Genomic DNA, 20,366 nt, shown 5'->3' on the forward strand with positions numbered 1-20,366 from the left:
TATCATTTGCATCTTCAAGACATCAAAAATATGAAGAAATAAGTAATGATGTGCATTGAGGAAGCTGTATGAATAAGGATCTTGCCATCCCAAATGGTGATTAAGGATACAGGAAGATATGTTGAAGAAGTTCTCACATGATTTATTATGGGGGAGAAATCTACAAAATTTATCATGCAAGCAGAATCAAGAAAGGCGTTCCATCTTGAAGCAATCAATATATTCATCATCTAGTTCAAGTGGAGTACGCAAGGTTAATGTTTGTTCTTTATATGGTTTCTTTCTTACCAGTCTCGTGGTATAGTTAGGAGACCGATTTTTTGGCCGTACTATCAAGAGGGCTCTCAAATGAGCAACTTGATCGTGTCGTTCGTTGAGATCTCAAAACCTTGCATAAGTTTCATCGTCTTTCTTTGTTGTTCTCATTTTTATCCATGTGATGTTTTAGATTTTTTTATTTTCATGACAAGATCTAACTATTGGAAAAAAAAATCACATGAAAACTTATTGCATTTTTGATGTTGGACGTACCTTTCATCATTTGGTTTTATCTTCCGTTAATGAACTATGATGGTTCCATGCATGATATTGTATACCTTGTTACGAGCTTTGGAACGAGCCCAAGAACATCAAAATTGGAGTATGTATGCTTAAGTTATGGTCGTTCTTCGGGTAAGGAGCCAAAAGTCTAGCTCTTAGAGGTGTGTTTTTACCCCCCGAATGCCCCCCCGCCCACCCCCGCCCCCCACCCACCCCCGCGTGAAGCGTACAACATTCAGATTTTTGTGGGGACCGATAAAAGTCCCCCTTCTTCCCCATGGGTTGTAACTCTACCCATTCTCGCTCCTACATATTGTTGACCTTAAAGAGCTTGCCCTATCTCTTGATTCCTCCCATAATTTTGAATCTTTTTGCGGGAAAAGAGATATGAGATCTAGATCTAGATCTACTAATCCACCAATAAAAATCTTCTCTTAGTGAGGGAAGAATACTCGATCTAGATCTTGGAGTCTTTGTGGATTTCATCCCTTGTTCTTCATTTCTTATTCCCCATAAGCTTTTTTAGCTTTCGTGGAATTTGGGAGTGAAAGATTAAGGTTTTTTCTTGCCAACGTTTCTTTCTTATTGGTCCTGTTGTATACTTGGGAGAACGGTTTATAGTATTGTTGGTCGTACTATCAGGGAGGTTTATGAATGAGTAACTTTTGATTGTCATTTGCTGATAGCTCAAACTGTTGCATACTTTGCACCATCTTTCTTGGTTGTTCTTGGTTCTATGCATGTGATGTTTTAGAACTTGTGTTCATTAATTCTCATGATAAGATCTAGATCATCAAAAACGTATTTTACATGAAAACTTGTTGTGCTTTTATGTTCGAGGTTTTACCGTTAGTCTTTTATAGAGAGATCAAACCTTTTATCATTTGGTTTTACAACGGTCAGTTTTTTGTGGGAACCTATAAAAGGACCCCCTTCTTCCCCATTGTTGACCTTAAAGAGCTTGCCCTATCTCTTGATTCCTCTCATAATTTTTGAATCTTTTTGAGAGAAAAGAGAGATGAGAACTAGATCTACTACTCCATCAATCAAAATATTCTCTTAGTGAGGGGAACATACTAGAACCAAGAACAACCAAGAAAGATAAATTTAGGTCCCATCGCAGAACAAATTTCAAGTACATGTGGAACATAAATTTAGGTCCCAAACACCATGCAACAAAACTTTAATTCTTAGGATAAGGTGGAACAAAAACATTACCGACAACATAACAAATTACGAGTACATGTGGAACTCCCGTGGAACTAAAATTTTGCGTCCGAGGATGAAAATACATCTATGAAAAGAACCAAACTATAAACTAGGTTGAACAAAAAAAAATCACAACTATAAATGTGACAAGAATTGTGGCGCCCTGAAGGAATAAATCACATCTAGCCGTGGAAAAAGAACTTTCAATTAATTGAAGTAAATCACAACTATATGTGCAATAAATCACAACAGTTAATTGAACAAAAAATTAAGCCTAGATGGACAAAAATAAAATTTAACTTAGATGAAACAAAAAAAAATTGCAGCCTATGATAGATACCAAACAGTAGACCTAGAAATAATAAACTATGACTGGTAAGTAACCTCAGTCGACAACACGTTAAACATGACTGAAAATCCTTAAGCTCTTGTTTACTTCTAAAGTATTTACGGAGATCGGAGAGGATTATCCCCAATCCCGAAATATCCTTAATAGTCCCTTTATTTCCTTGAATTTGGACGGGGTAATATTTAGATATGTCAGCAAATCTTCACCACACTGGTTTATTTTTTTGAAATAGTATTTGAGAGAGAAGTAAGGGCCTGATTGGTTGCCCGCATTGTTTTTTGCATTTCATCTCATCGCATGCAATTTGGCCTGGTAGCTACCGTATGAGTAGAAACATGACTTGAACTAGATTTGGTATTACGTTTGGATGCTAGCAATTTTATTTGGGCTTGGTTGGAGAAATGAAAGACAATTCAATTGGTAGGCTGCACGTTGAGGAGGATTGTGGTTAATTAAATTAGTTCAACCATAATTGTCTCTAATCTTCCTAACCATTCATCGATTCAAGATAAGGTCTACATGAAAACGCCTTAAAGTTGTGGTTTTATTCTTCGTCAACTATTTCAAAATTTCTTCGGAAAATAGCTTCACCTCACCATTTCGCACTACTTTCGTGTTTAAAGTTTTCGGTTTCGACATTCGTAAAGGAGTAGATCTACAACTACGTATATTGTACTAGGAAGTCGCAGATGTACTCGTATACCAATGTCAAAATGGAAAACTATGAATAGAAAAGTCTGCGCGATAGTAAGCTGAAGCTACTCCTTAAAGAAATTTTGAAACACCGGAATGGTTGCGAAATTTTTGACCAAATTTGGCTAAAAAAGCTTCAAAGGGAATACGAAATTGACATTCAAATACTCCACAAAACCAAAAAACCATTCGTGGGATTGATTCGTAACATCAATATGCATCATTATTATTTTTGTGTTCATCATATTTCAAACCGATCCACCGTTTTATAGATCGGGAGGATTAAAATGATGTAGATTAGTGATAAGGTTAAGTAGACACACGAACGGGTCTATAAAGAAAATCTTTTCATTGCGGGCTACTGAACTTCCGACTTTTTGCCTAGTGAAAACGAAAGGGCTACTGAACTTCCAGCTTTTTGCCTAGTGAAAACGGAAAAAGCCATTGTTCTCAACCAAACTTGGCCTAAAAAAAGCCTAAAAGAAACAATGGTATATTGGTATGTAAGTGCATCTTCGACGCATTTCTAAAGTAGAATTAATATTTTGGAGATACTTCTTTGGTTATTGCATGAACCCCTTTTCAAATTTCTTCCACCACTGCCTATGCGAAGTATCTCGAACAAGTGTTTGATCATGCCATGCGAAGTATAAATCGATGTCCTCATATTTCTAAGTAGAATCGATATTCTGAAATTAGTGCAATAAGTTCAAATAAATTAAACATACAAACTGCAAGAACATACAAATTTTTAAACTAGCTACTTCTTGTTTGAAGGTCCCGCCTCGTCATCCTCACGGACGCGCGTCCTGCTCGTCACCTCCTCCGAAGAGGTACTTGCGGTCGACGCGTCCGACGAGCTTGAGTTCCCCTCCGACGAGTGGTCATTGGGGTCTTCCTCGTTGTCGGTGAACGGATGACGAGCCTCCGCATTCAGCCGTGTCCACCTTGCATCTGAATCCTCTTTCTTTTCCTCCTCCTCGTCGTGGCCATCGTGGCCAACGGCGTCCCCCTCCTCATCCTGGCCATCGTTGACGACGGCCTCCCCCTCCACCTCGCCCTCCGTCGGGGGGGAGCTAGAGTTGCTCGGCGTGGCAGCTCTATCCCACTAATGCCTCCATCCCGGCGGCTTCCCCTTGCGGTCGGTGTCCGATGGCAACGACAGGTTGCTCACGGCTTCACGCAGGTGGCACGTCGATGTTGGAGATTAAGATGAATGGATGTTGGAGATTAAGATGAATGGCAGGCCGGTTGGAGATGAATTAGATAGACGCAGAGGTCTTATTGAGCGGGGATTCATGGAGGCGCGTATAACAAAGAGGGCTATGGTTGCTCTTCCGCGGCGGTTCGGCGCTCCATTCCGGCGTTTCGCGCATCGATCGGCACGGTTGTCACTCCGGCGGTTGCCCTCCCGGCAGTTGTTGTGTTTTAAACGTGCCGCATTTTTGCGTCGCGTTTGGACGTCTCCGTGGATAATCCGGACACTATGCGTCGTACGGTGGAGTAGGGTGCAGACGTATTTCCGGTCCACGTGAACGCAAACGGTTGCTAAGCATCCGTTTCTATCGTCGCGTTGGAATGCACCACCGATTTTTTTTCGAACGTGCATGCCCAAAACCAGAATCGCGCCCGAGAAAGCTTGAGGCATTGTTTGAACTGGCCGTCAGATCAGCGTCTTCGCGGCCTGCAGAGCCGGGCCGGATAGGTTCCTCCAGCCGGGCCCGCCAGATCTCGCGCCGAATCCCCGATCGACTCGGAAGCATACTTAATCTAAAAAAAAGACTCGGAAGCGTACTCTGCACACTAGTAGTACCCCGCGCGGCGGCGCGATCACATCGTCGGCGGTGGCACGCGATGGCGCTGCGGCAGCACGAGGCGAAGGTGATTCCCGTGCGCGCGCTGGACGGCCGCACTACTACCGTCCGCATCGCCGCAGCCTGCTCCGTCGACGACCTCAAGGCCACGCTCCGCGCCTCCTCTTTCCCTCCCGCGGGCGCCCCCACGTTCCATCTCTTCCTCAAGGGCGCCAAGCTCCTCGCCCACGCGAAGGTCGGAAACCTTCCCATCTACCCCGGTGACTTCGTCTCCCTCATCCCCTTCACCACCAAGGCCAAGCCCGCCGCTCCCGCTCCGTTCCGCCGCGCTACTACCTTGCCGTGGTCCACCGGCAAACGGAGGAAGCTTTCGAGTTCTTGGTATGGCGGCGGCGGCGACGACGATCTGTACGCGCCCAGGAAGCCGCTGGCTTCCTCCTCCAGCCATTGCAATGGCACGGAGCCGCTGGACCCAGCGCAGATGGTGGAGCACCTACGGCAAGGGCTCGGCAAGCACGGACAGATCGCGCACGTCGAGGTGATCCCCGGCAGGGAGGCCTCCTTCTCCGACGACGACCTCCACCTCTCCAATGCCATGAAGACCACCCTCCGGAGCATCGGTGTGACGAGGCTGTACGCCCACCAGGCGCAGGCTGTGCGCGCCGCCATCGCCGGACGGCACGTTGTCGTCTCGACGTCCACGTCCAGCGGCAAGTCCATCTGCTACAACGTACCCGTGCTCGAGTCCGTCGTATCCTCGCCGGCGGCGTGCGCGCTTTACGTGTTCCCGACCAAGGCACTCGCGCAGGACCAGCTCAAGGCGCTGCTGCAGATGAAGGCCGCGCTCCTCCTCGCCGGAGCAGACGACTTTGCCGTAGACATCTACGACGGCGACACGCCGATGCAGGACCGCGCCAGGATCAGGGAGCGGGCCAGGATGCTCATCACCAACCCAGACATGCTGCACGCCTCCATCCTCCCCTGCCACGCCCAGTTCCGGCGGATCCTCTCCGGCCTCGCCCACGTCGTCGTCGACGAGGCGCACACCTACCGCGGCGCCTTCGGCTGCCACGCCGCGCTCGTGCTTCGCCGCCTCCGACGCCTGTGCGCCGACGTCTACGGCCGCCTCCCCGCTTTCGTGTTCTGTACCGCCACATTGGCGAACCCGCGCGAACACGTCGTGGAGCTCGCGGGGATCGGCGAGGTGGAGCTGGTGGACGAGGACGCCAGCCCGTGCGGGGCCAAGCACTTCGTCCTTTGGAACTCGTCTGGGAAGAAGACAACGAGCTCGCCGATGGCCGACGTGGCACGGCTGCTAGCCGAGATGGTGCAGCATGGGCTGCGCTGCATCGCCTTCTGCAAGACGAGGAAGCTGTGCGAGCAGGTGCTGGCCCACGCGCGCGAGGTGCTCGAGGAGACTACGACGGCGCCGGAGATGGTAGGCTCCATCTGCGTGTATCGTGGCGGGTACGTGGCGAGCGAGCGGCGGCAGATCGAGGCGGACCTCTTTGGTGGGAGGCTCCGCGGCGTGGCGGCGACGAACGCGCTGGAGCTGGGCATCGACGTCGGCCACGTCGACGCCACACTCCACCTTGGATTCCCTGGCAGCATCGCCAGCCTATGGCAGCAGGCCGGGAGGTCCGGCAGGCGGTCGAAGGACTCCATCGCTGTCTACGTCGCCTTCGACGGCGCCCTGGACCAGTACTTCATGAACTACCCTGCCAAGCTCTTTGGCAAGCCCATCGAGCGCTGCCATGTCGATGCGCAGAACCGTAAAGTTCTCCGACAGCACCTCGCCTGCGCCGCCGCTGAGAACCCACTTTGCCCGGAACGCGACCAGCTCTACTTCGGCGGCGAAGCCATGAACGATGCCATGTCGATCTTGAAAGACAAGGGAGTTCTCACTCCCAAGAGCAATGCGGCCGACAACAACATATGGAAGTACAACGGTCCCGGCAGGCGGCCGTCACAGTCCGTCAGCATCCGCGCGATCGAGCACGACAAGTTCACGGTGAAGGACGCGACGAGCGGGAGAGTGATGGAGGAGATAGAGGAGAGCAAGGCCTTCTTCCAGGTGCACGAGGGCGCGGTGTACATGCACCAGGGCGTGAGCTACTTGGTCGAGCGGCTGGATCTCTCGTCCAAGATGGCCTACTGCCGGATGGCGGAGCTGAGCTACCACACCAAGACCGAAGACTTCACCGACATCGCCGTCGCCCTCGGAGACGCTGCCGCTGCTGTTCATGCAGACGAGTGCACGGTGACGACCAGGTGGTCCGGCTATCGTCGGATATACAAGCCCACGAACCAAGTCTCCGACGTCATCCCTCTCCACCTGCCCTCCTACTCCTTCGACACGCAGGCCGTCTGGGCGACGGTTCCCGCGACGGTGAGGGCGACCGTGGAGCAGAGCAACCTGTGGTTCTGGGGCGGGGTGCACGCGGCCTCGCACGCCATCCTCAGCATACTGCCGCTGCACATGATGTGCAGCTCCTGCGATCTCGGGGCGGAGTGCGCGGATCCTCACGAGAAACATCCCGATGGCGACGACGAGCACCTGGTTCCCGACAGGGTCCTGCTCTACGACAAGCACCCTGGCGGCATCGGGCTGGCGGCGCAGGCGAGGCTACTCTTCCCGGACCTCCTTGCCGCCGCCCTCGAGCTCGTCTCGGCCTGCGGCTGCGGCAGCTTGGACGGGTGCCCCAACTGCGTGCAGTCCTTCGCTTGCCACGATAACAACAAGAATTTGGACAAGGAGGCTGCTGTGCTGGTGCTCAAGGGTCTAATTCAGGGATATTATGCGTGAAGCCTAAGATGGCTATCATAAAATTCAAACCTGCAATTGTCTAATTTAGGCATCGATTGCTGATATTCTGCTTCAGGCAGTTCCTATTACTCCGCAACTCTAGTTTTTATTATAGGTTCTGTTAACAGTTGAAGAAACAATAGATCAGTTGGATGAGAGGTTTAAGTCATCCCAATTCAGTGGCTCCTGAATGTCGTGGGGTTGCAAAAATAAACTACTGGTACAGCTGATGTTCTGCTTTAGCCAGTTCATTATACGGTCGGTGTGTTTGTATGTCCTAGAGTAACAGCTGCAGAATGTTTTGTGGGGAAATAACATTATTTCATTGAAATTCAGTGCAGAAAAAAAATCTGTTAGATAAGAGATCGAGGTTATCCCAAGAACAGATCAGTCGAGGTTGGCTCCGAAAATCTACACTGTGTATGTCTTTAACAGAGCTCCTCCTGTTTCCGTCAAAAAAAAATGTCTTTAATAGAGAGAAAAGCGAAGAAGATGCAGCTGTGGGGCTAGAACAAGACTGAAACCGCGACGAATGCATTCCTGCAATTCAAATGACTGTGCCAATCCGACATGTTTCCTTCAATTTTCATATTTCTAGAGGAGCTAAAAAACTCAAAAGCCAAACTTTTAACGAATTCGGACAAATCTTAGAAGAGTCCCACCTATGTCTCTTGTGGTTGGAAGCATTTATCAGAGAAGTTCAAAACAAGCTGCTTCATTTTTATTATTTAGAACTTCAGGTGCGAAGAAATGTTAGAGGAGTTCAAGTTTCTAAAATCCAAAATGCTCGTACAAGTTTTAACACGATTTGGAGTAGTTTTTTCCTCTTCTCCTCTTCTCATCTCAAGGAAAAAGAGGAACACACCATTTCTACTAAGTCTCGGTGAAACTGGGAATTTGCCCTCTTGACAAAATATAGGAAATCCAATCCAGGCTACCTGGGATGCCATTCTGCATCGACAGATTTACTTCTCCGAGCCTGGGTCGCACAGGCACGTCACACATACAACAAGTGAACAACAACACACATCGAGATGAGACGAGTTCACCAGCCAAGCGCCGGCAACGGCTGGGCTCGAGGACGACCTGGCGCGACCATGTTCCCGGCGGGGTCGTAGTTGATGACACCGGAGAAGTCCGGGAGCTGGCACTTGCCCCCCATGAGGATCCCTTTCTGCCACACGCACGGAGGCGGCGACGCGTCGCCGCCGAAGCCGACGCCGGGCTGCACCTGGTGGATGCTGACGATTACCGGGTCCGTCCTACGGCGGCTCACGCTCGCCAGAGCGCGCCGCAGCCGCTCCTTCGCCGCCTCCCCTGCGCCGGAGTGTGACGCGCACATCGCTAGCGCCAGCGCGCACACGGCCAGGAACGCGGCCACCGCTGGCACCGTGGCCGCGATCGCGCCGCCGTGGTCATGCAGGGAGGCGAGGTGGCGTGAGGCCGCGGGCATGGCGGCAGCGATCGCGCGGTGCAGGCCGAGGTGGCGCGGCATTGCGTGCTCCGCTCGGTAGTGTTTCTTGCCTGGGGTGGTGAGGGTCAAGAACTGTCTGCCTGAGCTGGTGACTTCTTGGAGCCTGCATGTTCGGTTCTCGTATATATAGGTGAGCTGAAGCAGGTTGTTTTCCCGAGTTTTATTGATGGAGTCGTTTACGTGATTATATCCAACGGCTGCATTAGCATGGAGTTGGTGCGGTTTGCAGAGTGGTTTGCTAGCTCTGCAAGTCACAACTATACTAACTGAACCATCTCAGCTCCAGGCCTTGCAGATTCAGTGGACTGCCAAGGTTGGCAACTTCTTTTTTGGCCGTAGCATGTAATGTGAAATGAAAAGCTGGAATCTTTTTATATGCAGGTGGAAGTGTGCTTTGTTCAAGTAGCTGACATTCTTTTTGTGTTTTATTTCTTTTCAGAAAGCCATTTTTATTAAGACAGTCAGAAGTTACAAAAAAATTAGAACAATCCAGGTGACATGCCTTTAATAGATAGGCAGAGCTCCTCTTTGTTGAATTAACTCACATTATTAGTGTTTCTATTTCTATTTAGAAAGTCATTTTTTATTAAGACACTCAAAAGTTCATTTTTTACTGTAGAACAATCCAGGGGACATGCATGTTTATTCTTAATAAATAGGCGGAGCTCCTGCCCAATCATGATAGCAGCCCACATAATTTTTATTCCATCACCAATCAACAGGTTCTATAACTCGAGGTTGTATTGCGGTGCTCCGAGGTAATAATTGACGGTAGCAGCTAATACAAGTCATAAATGATAAACCAATGCGGGCACAAACGAAAATTCTAAGCTAAGTAGTATAATAATCTTACATTTTTATAACTCTCAGTATATCTTACGGTCTCTGCGGCTCAACCTTATGCTAAGGCAGAACTTTCTCCTTCAGGATCCTGAGGGCTTCACCAATCCCATCCTGGGACGATATCAATCAATGAGAAAAAACTGTTAAAACTTTGAGGCTTTCTAAATGAAAAATAAATGGTCAGTACTGCGGAAACAACAACTGTAGAGTGCCACTGAGCAAACACACCTCAGAAGCAAGTCGGTTAGCAATTCTGGTTGCCTGAGCCTTAATCTCAGGTGATAATGCTGATCTGATAGCTCCAAGAAGCATGTCTGCAGCCTTGTTAATGCTCGCAGCGTCATCTGTATCTGGGATTAGATGTTGCCTCTTTAGGGGCTCCGGTGCCACCCCTAACCAGTGCAGCCTCTCTGCCCAGTAAAACTGGTCCAGTAGGAAAGGACATGGTACCTGCAAGATAACCCTGTTTAGTAAAATCTATAACATCCAAAAGCAACTGCTAGCATAATTTTACAACAATCAAAAAATAAGAATTCTAAAAGACAAACACACTGTTTGAACAAACATAAACCTTTAGCCTTATGGAAATATTGCATGCATGTTATTTCTTGCTGGAAACAAGAGATGGGTGTTATATGCAAATTATCATATACATGATGCTTCTTGCTGACACAGGATGGATGTTACTTCAATTCAGGGTTACAAAAGGAATAGATGCAAAAACTAATAATATCAGTTTTTTTAGAGTTTACAAGTACACAAATTCATTTGCTCAAAAAGAAGGTATTGAAATTCCTTAGCTTCATATGTGCTCCGGGTGAATTATCCTTTTGGCTCGAGGGTGAAATTGTATTGGTATCTTGGCAAACTGTCACACAAACCAAGTGCTATTACGATGAGCTAAGAAAGGTCAATCAAATTGTTGTTCCTTTTTTTTATAAGAAGAATAGCTCCGGCCTTCTGGTTAACAAATGGTTGTTCTAAATAAATAGTGTAAGTTGTGACTCTCAACTGTAACAATGGCATCATCTCTATTGAGTATGCGCGAATCCAGCTAGCGTATGAACAGAATCAATACTGATATGGAAGATACTTACAGCATATTAACATTCACAACATGACATTGCCAGATCAACAGAACAACACAAATACTTTCTTATCTAATTATAGCAGCTCTTGTAATTACCTGGGGAATTCCAGCAAATAGTGCAGCAGCTGTAGATCCGCTGTGAGGCAGAAAACAAGTTAAGTTCTATTGAGGAAGCAGCAGTAAAATGGAACTTTACCATTCACAACTTGGTCACTAAAAATTAAGAACTTACTACCTGCCAGCATGGTGAATAGCAGCTGCACATTTGGGGAAAAGCCAGCTGTATGGTATTGATCTGAAAAAGTCCTGATATGCTCATACAATTGAGTAAAATATCTAACTATTCCTGAGCAGGATGAACGGGCACCATCACGGAGTACTCACCCAGAGAAGCAGAACAGTCGACTGTTGAAAAGGAGAGTGCTGTCACCACTAAGGGCAGGTGAGTGATGTGCGTCTAACTCACTTGATTCTGCTACTAAAGAATCAGCAGATCTGATTGCTGAATCCAATGGCTGGTAACCAGCTGTGAAAAGGATAAATCTGTAACCTGTTGCCTCTATGACAGCTTTAATCACCATTAGAAATGCTTTAGGATTTCTAAGAAAACCCATGCTGCAGCAGATTTATATCATTAATGAGTACGCTGAGAAATCATTTACACATGAGAGAAATCATTTAAATTAAGTACAACAACATTATTATATGAAAATATAAGCATATCAAGGAGAAATGGCCTTGCACACAATACAAAAGAGTCTTTAGGATAAGAAACTCACCTACCAATGGAACTTAATCCTATGAATATAGGTAAAGACGAATAAGAATTTCCCGTGAGGAAGTGTTCTAGGCCAGCATGATTCGCACACAGAATATCCTCACACGGAGAAGTGACATTTCCACACAACAAATCACTGCATTTATCACAAGAAAACTGCCAAGCCATAGGAAGAAACCAAAATCCACAAACATGAGCACTGGAGGGCCAATATCCTGCCATTGTAACTAGTATAAGAATGTGCATCCTACGAATTATAGAGCATAAATATCTGAAAGGATTTTAGACGGATCCAGGTCTCAACAGAATTTACCTGGGCGCTCCACAATTTCCTTGCTGAAACCATACCTGCTCAAGAAGCAACCAAATTGTCAGAAATTCATTTATTCAAGTATAAGTACAATTAAAATAATTTTTGATACTTCCATTTTCAGATCACTAATTTAAACTAGTTCAACTAATGATTACCATCACTTCTCCCCGAAGTTTACAAGTAACCCGTTGAATATATAATGTTTTTCGTTTTAATAAGACCATCATTCCACCTTATTGAAAGCCAAAGTTCCAGAACACATGATCTCTACTACTATAATGTAGCAGTTTTGAATTTGAATTCACCACCTCTTCCCAGTTTCCACCATAACACCTCTGAAGTTATTGTAGCCATTGATTTGTTATGCAAAACTACTATCTGTTGTTCATCAGGTGTTGCCAGAAATGATCCAACGGCTGCCCTGTGTTGGATTCGTCTCTTCCTGCGCGCGCACAATCAGTCTGTCATGCGAACCTCCTGGAAGCTGGCCGAGTTCTCTAGAGAACTACGATCGCTGCACACTTGCAACCTGGGTGCCGTGTGAGTTCTTTTTTTTTCCTTGACCGGAACTATGATTCGACGTGCACATGGAACCTGCACCGTTCGTGGACAGCAACGCATCTTGTTGCTGAACGATCAGCACGTGACCATGAGATACCCGGCGAGGTGGTCTATTCGCTCAGGGTCACTTGCGGACAGTTCACATCTCTCAGACATAAAAAGTTACTGGAAATTATGCTCGCTGAACGTGACCGCATTAGTGTTCTTGAGAGAGACGCAAAATCAAAGTTGCTAGGGTGTATTCTGTTTGGGCCCCGACAATTTTTTTTTTCTTTTTTTCAGAAAAAGCCTGGCCATAAAGATTTAAATAGGCTGTCCAGATTGCGTCGCGCCGGGGGTTAGAATTGGAACGCTCTGTGATTAAGGTTTCTTGAGACAATAAAATCGATATTTTTGTGACCAGAACTTACAGACTAATAGGTGGTCAACCAATAAGAAATATACAATAAAAAAACAACTTAATAAACTAATTAGCTTCATTGATATGGTTACATTCAAAATGTTAGGTAAGTCTTAATCTTCGGATTTTATATCGCGCGCCTGTAAGATTTTAGCCTCATTGCGCGACACGATCTCATCCCACGATTTCGGAAACGACGGTTGGACGAAAACTTCTGTGGGGAGTTGCGCGCAGGCTTCCAAAAGAAAAGGATAAGTTACCGGGCCAATAACTATGTTTTATCCTCGCAACTTCCATGGGGAGTTGTGCACAGGCTTCCACCCGGACATGTGCGCCAAATTAGCCTTAATCTTTCTACTTATCTGAATTATTTGGCTGACAGTTATCTCTTATCAAGAGCTCGCTTGAAGTAAGAAATAAAAACAATTAGTACACACAAAACAGAATATTTTTTTCAAGATCTAATCATAAACATACCTTGAGCTTTCCATAAAAATAATAGTGTCACTTTGTAAAAGATTACACTTATATTTCAAATCTAAGGTTCACAGTTTGTTATTTTTAGAGCACCATATATCCTTACTCGCTACTTTTTTAAAATTGTACTCTACTACTTATATACCGCAACGTGTGAAGCACGTGCTACTTACTAGTAATGACTAATGCCTAGCAGGCTAGGAGGAACTAATCATCAATTTTAATTAAGGCAGAGTTGAGGTTTCAACCCCACCATCAGTTGAAGGTGTCATATGAAGGTGCCATCTCCTTATCAGTTGAAGGGTATAATATTAATCAAAGGGTAATAGATTACAGATCTTACAGCAACAATGGCGACTCTGCACGCACATGCCACAACGGAAGATCTGTTACTGGATCCTGCAGTTACAAGGAAAGCTGACCTGAGCAATGTCCTGCATTAGCTGAACAGGTTTGCATAGATACAGATAGACAAAGCAACATCACTGAATAAATTCACTCACTGTATAAGGGATAGGACTAAGATTTAGACAATCATTTCTCCACAGTCCCCAAGTTTCCATGAAGAGAGCCCACATCCAATGGGAAATGTCAGTCCAGCAGACCTGCCATTGTTTTACATCATCAAAATAACGATTACCAACACGAAGCAGGTGATACATCAAGGAGTCAGCAAAGCGAAGACAGAATCACTCATGCATATCAAAGCAATAGAGAATCCACAATGTCTGCTGGAGAAGCAATATGATAAAGCATAAATGCCATGGGTCCATAATGATTGGACACCTCATGGCTAGTATAATAGTAAGAACCTAATCAACATACTGATTAACTACAGGAACTACTGACAGGTGTTTGCTCTACTATTTATTCTTCCAAAACAACAGGTAGTGCAAACATAAGGCGCTGAATTACAGGCTTTGGCCAATGATAAAGTATTCATCGAATTATCTTCCTTGGTGGAGAAGATAATTTTCCCAATTAGAGGTTAAATTCCAGGGAAGCTCCTGGCCAGGCAGGACAGCCAGAGCACCAACCAAACGGGCTCATAGAGTTGCAAAATTAAAATTATTTGTGAACCGGGATACTGACCAAATCCAAGCCAAAGAAATAATAATTAAAGAAGAACAACATGCTAATATAGCATCATAACTACAAGAACGAATTTGTACCGTGTTGCTGGGAGCTTCTTGAAAGTAATTGTACAGAAGAGGAAAACTTTGTTTAAATTGGCTTTCAAATGATGTAGGAGCACTGCACAAACAAATGCAAAAAGGTAAATAAACCAGAGTTCGGAAGAAGATGCCAAAATGAGTGTGCAATCCCCTCATGAAATCATTATAAGATAACATCTTGTATGTGGAATTGAAGGCCAAATTACCTATAAGGAACAAAATAGGGAGCAGCAATGATGCACTTAACTTGAAACAATTCTGCAAGATGCCAACCTTCCTAAATCATGAGATAAATTCAAATTATGACCGCACGATGCATTTTATGGCTGGATTAATTCCTACACAGAAGTGACTAACTGATATTGTCCTGGATCTGTTATACTGACTGCTGCCCTGCTGGAACTATAATTTCCTATAGGCCCAATATGAACTATGCAGCAGGGTTTCCATACTATTCCAGTGCAGACCAGAGCATTAAGCTGCACAAGTTATAACCGTAATTTGGAACATGAAATCTGCTACGGAGTATATAAAGTTACAAAGTATGATGCTTATGTTGTTAGTGAGGTACTCACCAGGGCGAAGAAATTGATCATGATAAAGTCACTATGAATGCTCGGATCATTTCCAAACACTTTTTCCACAGAAGCTAAGCACTCTTCCCTGTGCTTCATCTGAATGGTCTCTTTCCGCCGTGAAAATGGCTCATGCTCAGCGTTTGATCCAACAGAATTATCTAAGAAAGAAAGCTGAATCAAAAATCACACTACAAAAACAAATATGATTCCAAAACTGTATTTAATACATGATTAATAAAACTGATAGCACTTACATGAGATATTCTCAAGTTGTTCGGCGGCAAGCACAGGTGGGCTCGACACATGCATGCACCTAACGTTACTGGCTGCTAGATGTGCTAACAAACTCTGTGTCAAATAAACTATATGAGGCCACCCGTGGGCAAGATTTAGCATGGTTCAACTGTTCTAATTTCACAAAGATTCAGACCTGGTGTGCTGAATGAGTGATGAACACCACAGTATACTGTTGTTGGTCATTAGCGAACGCCGCAGCAAGCGCCTAGGAACAAGAAATGGACTCGTCAAATTCATAGTGATCCAAGATGGGTAAAAAATTGCCATCTAGAGGTTATCTTTATAAGTTTATATTACTCCACATCTAGCATTTCCAAAGCGATAGCGGTTTTCCATCCAAATACAAAGATTAATATCAATTTGGTGGCTTAGTTTGGAGCCCTCAACTGCTCAGTGATAGGTGGAGCGACTGACAGCAACATTCATGTGCTAGATGCTCTAGAAATCAGGTGGAATTTCATCGTTCCCCTCTTTCACCTATGCCAGCGGCAAGAGGGTTATGTTATACGCCTGAGTAGCACACGCGCAGCAGCACACACAGAGAGAGGAGGGACGTACTGCTATGGGGAAGACGTCGCCGTAGGTGCCGAAGGCCATGAAGACGGCGTAAGGCCGGCGGCCATCCTCGCCGCAGCCGTCCATCGTCCTCGCCGAAGTTTCGAGGGCTTTCTGCGTGCGTCCCCGTCGGGCTGTCAAGACTCGTCGGGCAGTAGGCCGAAAGATGTGACGGGCCTGTTTATTTGGGCCTCTCAAGCCCAAACACGTAATTTGTCAACGTCTCTAAAAAAACACTACTCAAATATGCTGCTGGCAAAAAAATTCTCATCCAAACTGTTCTATCTAGTAATTCCTATTTATATGCTGTCCTTTTTCAGATTTCCTGAGTGGGCTCTAGATCTTATTAATACTTAAATAGCTAATTGTATGTGGAATGATGTAGATGGTAATAGGAAAATACACTTGGCCAATTTGGCTTCTATATGTATGAAGAAAGAACGGATGATCAGGAGGATACGTGAGCACCCCTTCTCTGCTCGACACGTGTCTAACGACGTTAGCACTGTACACGCATCGACGCGGTCTAGCGCGTCGAGCGGAAGGGCGGAGGGGCGCGGGGAAGGTGCACGACGACGCTCTTGGCCGGGGAGATACTGGCGCGACCTTAGATGCGCGAGGTGGAGGCCGTCAAGGTAGTGGCCGTTAGTGAGTAGCAGAATCCAACGATGGTGGACCAAATCCAACGGTGATAACCTGGTACTCACGTATCCCCCTGATCACCAAATCCACTCTCGAAGAAAGAATATGGAGGTCTTGGTATACCAAATCTTCAAGATTTAAATATATGTCTAGTTGGGTCGTGGATTAAGAGATATATTCAGGGTGAGGGTAGCTTGTGGAAGAAAATAGTTGATGCTAAATACAATACTAGAAACCCTAATATATATTGCTGCGAGGACTTGAACCCTTCTGTCTTTTGGAAGGGTTTGATGTGGGCATCTAGAGCTGTTAAATTTGGGTATAAATGGAAGATAGGTAATGGTATATTTGTTAGATTCTAGAGGATACATGGTTTGAAAATGCACCTCTATCTACCCAGTACTAGGATATATATTTTGTAGTTAATCAACAAATGAAAATTATTGTTGACCTTTGGGATGGACAACAGTTGAGGTGCGATTTTAGGAAAACTTTTACACCACATATGATCGAAATGTGGTTTGAGTTAGTAGATATTGCCAAAACTATTACTTTTTCTGATGAGGAAGATCAACCTATTTGGAAATATGAATCAAAGGGTGTGTACTCTTCCAAATCTTTATATGATGTTATCAACTTTAGAGGTATACAACCTGTGTTTTTACCAACAGATTGGGACCTAAAAATCTCACCGAGAGTTCAAATTTTCTTCTGGCTTTTGTCACAGAATAGAATTATGACTAGAGACAACCTTAGACATAGAGGTATACATAAACCTCTTGTTTGTGAGCTTTGCAGTGAGTTAGAGTCTGTTAAACACCTATTCTTTGATTGCTTAGTCTCTAAAATGCTTTGGGCTAATGTGCAAGAGATTTCTGGAGTAGAAATTAATGATTACCTTTCTCTTGCCTCTAAATGGCTCTGCAATAAGAGGTTTGGGCAATTTAATGTAGTTTCAGCTGCTGTTACTTGGGTCATATGGAACAATAGAAATCATTTGGCGTTTAACAGAAAAACTTGGCTGTCTAAAACAGGTATGGGGGCTAATTATGTCGTATCTAAGGACTTGGCAGATCCCATTCAAAAACATGACGTGGGATCTAGTGGAAAGATTCAAATCTGCCCTGGTGAGAAATCTGCGGAGGTTGTCGTCGCTGATGTCGGACTGAACTGCACTTCTTTCGACTGGATATCAACCTGGAAATCTTCTGCAACGTCTATACACAATGGGCGCGCCTCGGAAGCCTACCTGCAGAAGCACCCGGAGGAATCGGATAACATTCATGTGGTGACCTGACGAGGATGGGCTTCCTAAAGCGAGAAGTGTTGCGTTTAGGTGCGGTGATCTAGGTAGCTTCGGAGAATAGTTTCGCTAGATAGTTTCTGTGTTGTTTCTGTTTGACTGTAAGGTGCTAAGTTGCTGCCCCGTTTTAGAGTTCGTGGCTAAGACCCCTAAGTAGTTGGTGGGCTGGATCTATTCTTTATCTCGTTCCCAAAATGTTGTTGTGTTTCATTTTCAATGAAAGGGGAGCTGGGGAGCGCTCCTTGTCCGTCTAAAAAAAACACTACTTCCCGAAACTTTTTATGGGAATAGTACTATTTACATGTTTTCTCTGCGGGAAAGGTGCGATCTATCCATAAATTCACAAGAATTACAAAGCACTAAACATAAAAAAAATTATATCAAGATTATTGGACCACCTAGAAACCACTACTACCGCTAGAGCGAGCAGCTGACACGATGTTGTCGCCGTTCCCTTACCGAAGCCAGCCTGAGGTTGTTGTTGACAGTTAGGAAGTCTTTGTGCACGTTTCCTAAGGAACAACACCCCTAGAGCTATTTTGAAAATTCCTTTGAGTGGCATGTAGCACTTGGACCTTATCTAGGCTAGCCAGAGGGCCGAAAGAGGTGTGGTGATGCGACATGATACCCCTAGCGCGTTACCACCATATGTTTCGCCCTCGTGGCTCCGATGTCGTCCGTTTTATGTCGATTCATTCATGTTGACCTAAAAAAATCTATAAAAGGGGTCCTGATCACGATCTCAAAGTAGGGCGAACCACGAAATAGAAACACCGAAATGGTGGTAGCGATAGCTAATAAGATCGGGGGGTGTCATCGGAACACTGCCAACTCGCATCTCCAACATCTCCTTGGTCTCCATGATGAAAAGGGAGTAGTTCACCCCCCCCCGACTACGAGTTTGTGGAAGTAGCTTGATATCTCTCTTGTTCTTCAATGATTCTAGAATCACATGAGCCGCCCTCATGATCGTGACCCCTATATGTAACCTCTTTGTGGTGGATCTTTTGTTTTTATGAGATCGGTATTTGAGATTGCAATTTTTAGTCTGTACTTGATGTATGACTAGATGTATATTTTGTACCTTGTTCTTGAGTATAATTTTTGATCCAACTAAAATGATAGGACATGTGAAGTGGAATTTGTGCATTAGTTGGAATAACATGTTAATATGGAACTGGAGAGTGACGAGAAAGTTTATACCATACTATGGTTTTTACCTTTCTATTGTTACCCCACTAGGAATAAATGAATGCATGGGTTACAATCACCAACTGACCAACAATAATGATCTCATCAATTTTGAGTTACCATATATATTTGATATTCAACATCATGTTATTGAAGAAAATGTAATACTCTTTTTTTCTTAAATCTAGTTTGTCGATTTTTATATTACTAGAGGAGTATTAATTAGTGATATGTGTAGTATCATCTCAACCATATGACGTGATGCCCGTATGAATACTTCTCAAACACAAATTGAAGTTACATCAATACTATGCCTTTCTTCATCCTATTTGATCCCATATGTTTATAAGAGAGTAGACACGTGAATCTCGGTCCATTTTTTATTATAGAAAACACATTTAACTTTCATTTACATAGCTTTACAATTTCAGCACTTAATTAATCTGAAAATACAAAAAAATCTTGCATTTAAGTCTTTCATACAAACTAGATCACTACCATTACCCTACCACTTTATTCTTGCATAACATTTAATTTGCTTTTCATATTGCATTTACTTTATTTACTTTGCTCCATATTTAATTTACTTTGTTAATTTACATATTTGTTTTGAATTCCAATACAAAAACCTTGTGCTTCATAACCACTTGGTGGAGTTGGGGACACAAGGCAACACTAATTGTTTTGTAGGTTGTTGGAAGAGGAAAGAAAAGTATAATAATTACTAGAGTTTTCCGACAGTTCGATATAAACCCTCGAGCCACCCCTGTGACGAAGAAGCCCTTGCTACATCACTTTGCGCTTGGAGCCCAATGAATTGTTATCCTAATGAATCTGGTGCCATCAAATGAGCAATTAACATAGGATTTCATCGCTTGGCACTACACAATAACATGTACTTTCTCAGTGGCATATGCATACCATCTAGAATGGGAACACCAAGTTGGTGCTAAGATGAGAAGAAGTGATGGGAAAGGCTCTGCTAATGCTAATGTTACTGTATGGGAAATTTTGTGGAAAATACAAGTGGCTAGTAAAGTTAAGATATTCTTTTGGAGGGCACTACACAGAGGGGTTCTCCAGGGAAATCAATTCTAGTGGATAGACACACTCATGTGCATCATGAATGCCTAGTTTGCCAGCATGGGCTGGAGGATATATATTAAACACTTGTTATATACTAGTAAAAGAGCGAAAGAAGTCTTGAAGAAATTGGGCCTTGAGGAGGTTTTTTTTTAAAAAATTTTAACAGTAGGAAAGGTTCCTACTATTTTATAT

General features: G+C 44.5%; 2 protein-coding genes across 3 annotated transcripts; one reads left to right on the plus strand and one right to left on the minus strand.

Annotated features, from left to right (window-relative positions):
* Positions 1–4,645: 4,645 nt before the first annotated feature.
* LOC124689938 (uncharacterized ATP-dependent helicase YprA-like) lies at positions 4,646–7,411 on the plus strand. The gene is made up of 2 exons (XM_047223388.1): positions 4,646–5,251; positions 5,402–7,411. The coding sequence occupies exons 1-2, from the start codon at positions 4,646–4,648 to the stop codon at positions 7,409–7,411; spliced, it is 2,616 nt and encodes an 871-aa protein (XP_047079344.1).
* A 2,255-nt stretch (positions 7,412–9,666) lies between these two features.
* On the minus strand, positions 9,667–16,039 carry LOC124686852 (sterol 3-beta-glucosyltransferase UGT80B1-like). Of its 2 annotated transcripts, XM_047220739.1 has the most exons (15): positions 15,956–16,039; positions 15,531–15,602; positions 15,355–15,448; positions 15,098–15,258; positions 14,729–14,799; positions 14,520–14,601; positions 13,851–13,952; positions 13,691–13,746; positions 11,910–11,944; positions 11,598–11,811; positions 11,203–11,433; positions 11,054–11,113; positions 10,915–10,954; positions 9,957–10,178; positions 9,667–9,839 (listed from the first exon to the last, which is right to left on the minus strand). In XM_047220739.1, exons 1-15 carry the CDS (start codon positions 16,037–16,039, stop codon positions 9,789–9,791), a joined length of 1,575 nt encoding a protein of 524 aa, XP_047076695.1. In that variant the 3' UTR covers positions 9,667–9,788. The 2 variants fall into 2 exon arrangements, with proteins under 2 accessions (XP_047076695.1, XP_047076696.1); XM_047220740.1 differs by lacking the exon at positions 9,667–9,839 and having other exon boundaries at positions 10,002–10,178; positions 11,054–11,124.
* Positions 16,040–20,366: the final 4,327 nt, after the last annotated feature.

This window comes from Lolium rigidum, chromosome 2, assembly GCF_022539505.1.
Source record: "Lolium rigidum isolate FL_2022 chromosome 2, APGP_CSIRO_Lrig_0.1, whole genome shotgun sequence".
Taxonomy (NCBI): Eukaryota; Viridiplantae; Streptophyta; class Magnoliopsida; order Poales; family Poaceae; genus Lolium; species Lolium rigidum.

Bases quoted from the DNA above. Each gene is read 5' to 3' on its own strand.
- LOC124689938 (XM_047223388.1), top strand. From the start codon at position 4,646: ATGGCGCTGCGGCAGCACGAGGCGAAGGTGATTCCCGTGCGCGCGCTG. The intron at 5,252-5,401 runs GCGCAGGCTGTG...TTCCCGACCAAG, and splicing joins CGAGGCTGTACGCCCACCAG to GCACTCGCGCAGGACCAGCT.
- LOC124686852 (XM_047220739.1), bottom strand. From the start codon at position 16,039: ATGGACGGCTGCGGCGAGGATGGCCGCCGGCCTTACGCCGTCTTCATG. The intron at 11,434-11,597 runs GTGAGTTTCTTA...AATCTGCTGCAG, and splicing joins GGATTAAGTTCCATTGGTAG to CATGGGTTTTCTTAGAAATC. The intron at 10,955-11,053 runs GTAGTAAGTTCT...TCTGCCTCACAG, and splicing joins GCTATTCACCATGCTGGCAG to CGGATCTACAGCTGCTGCAC.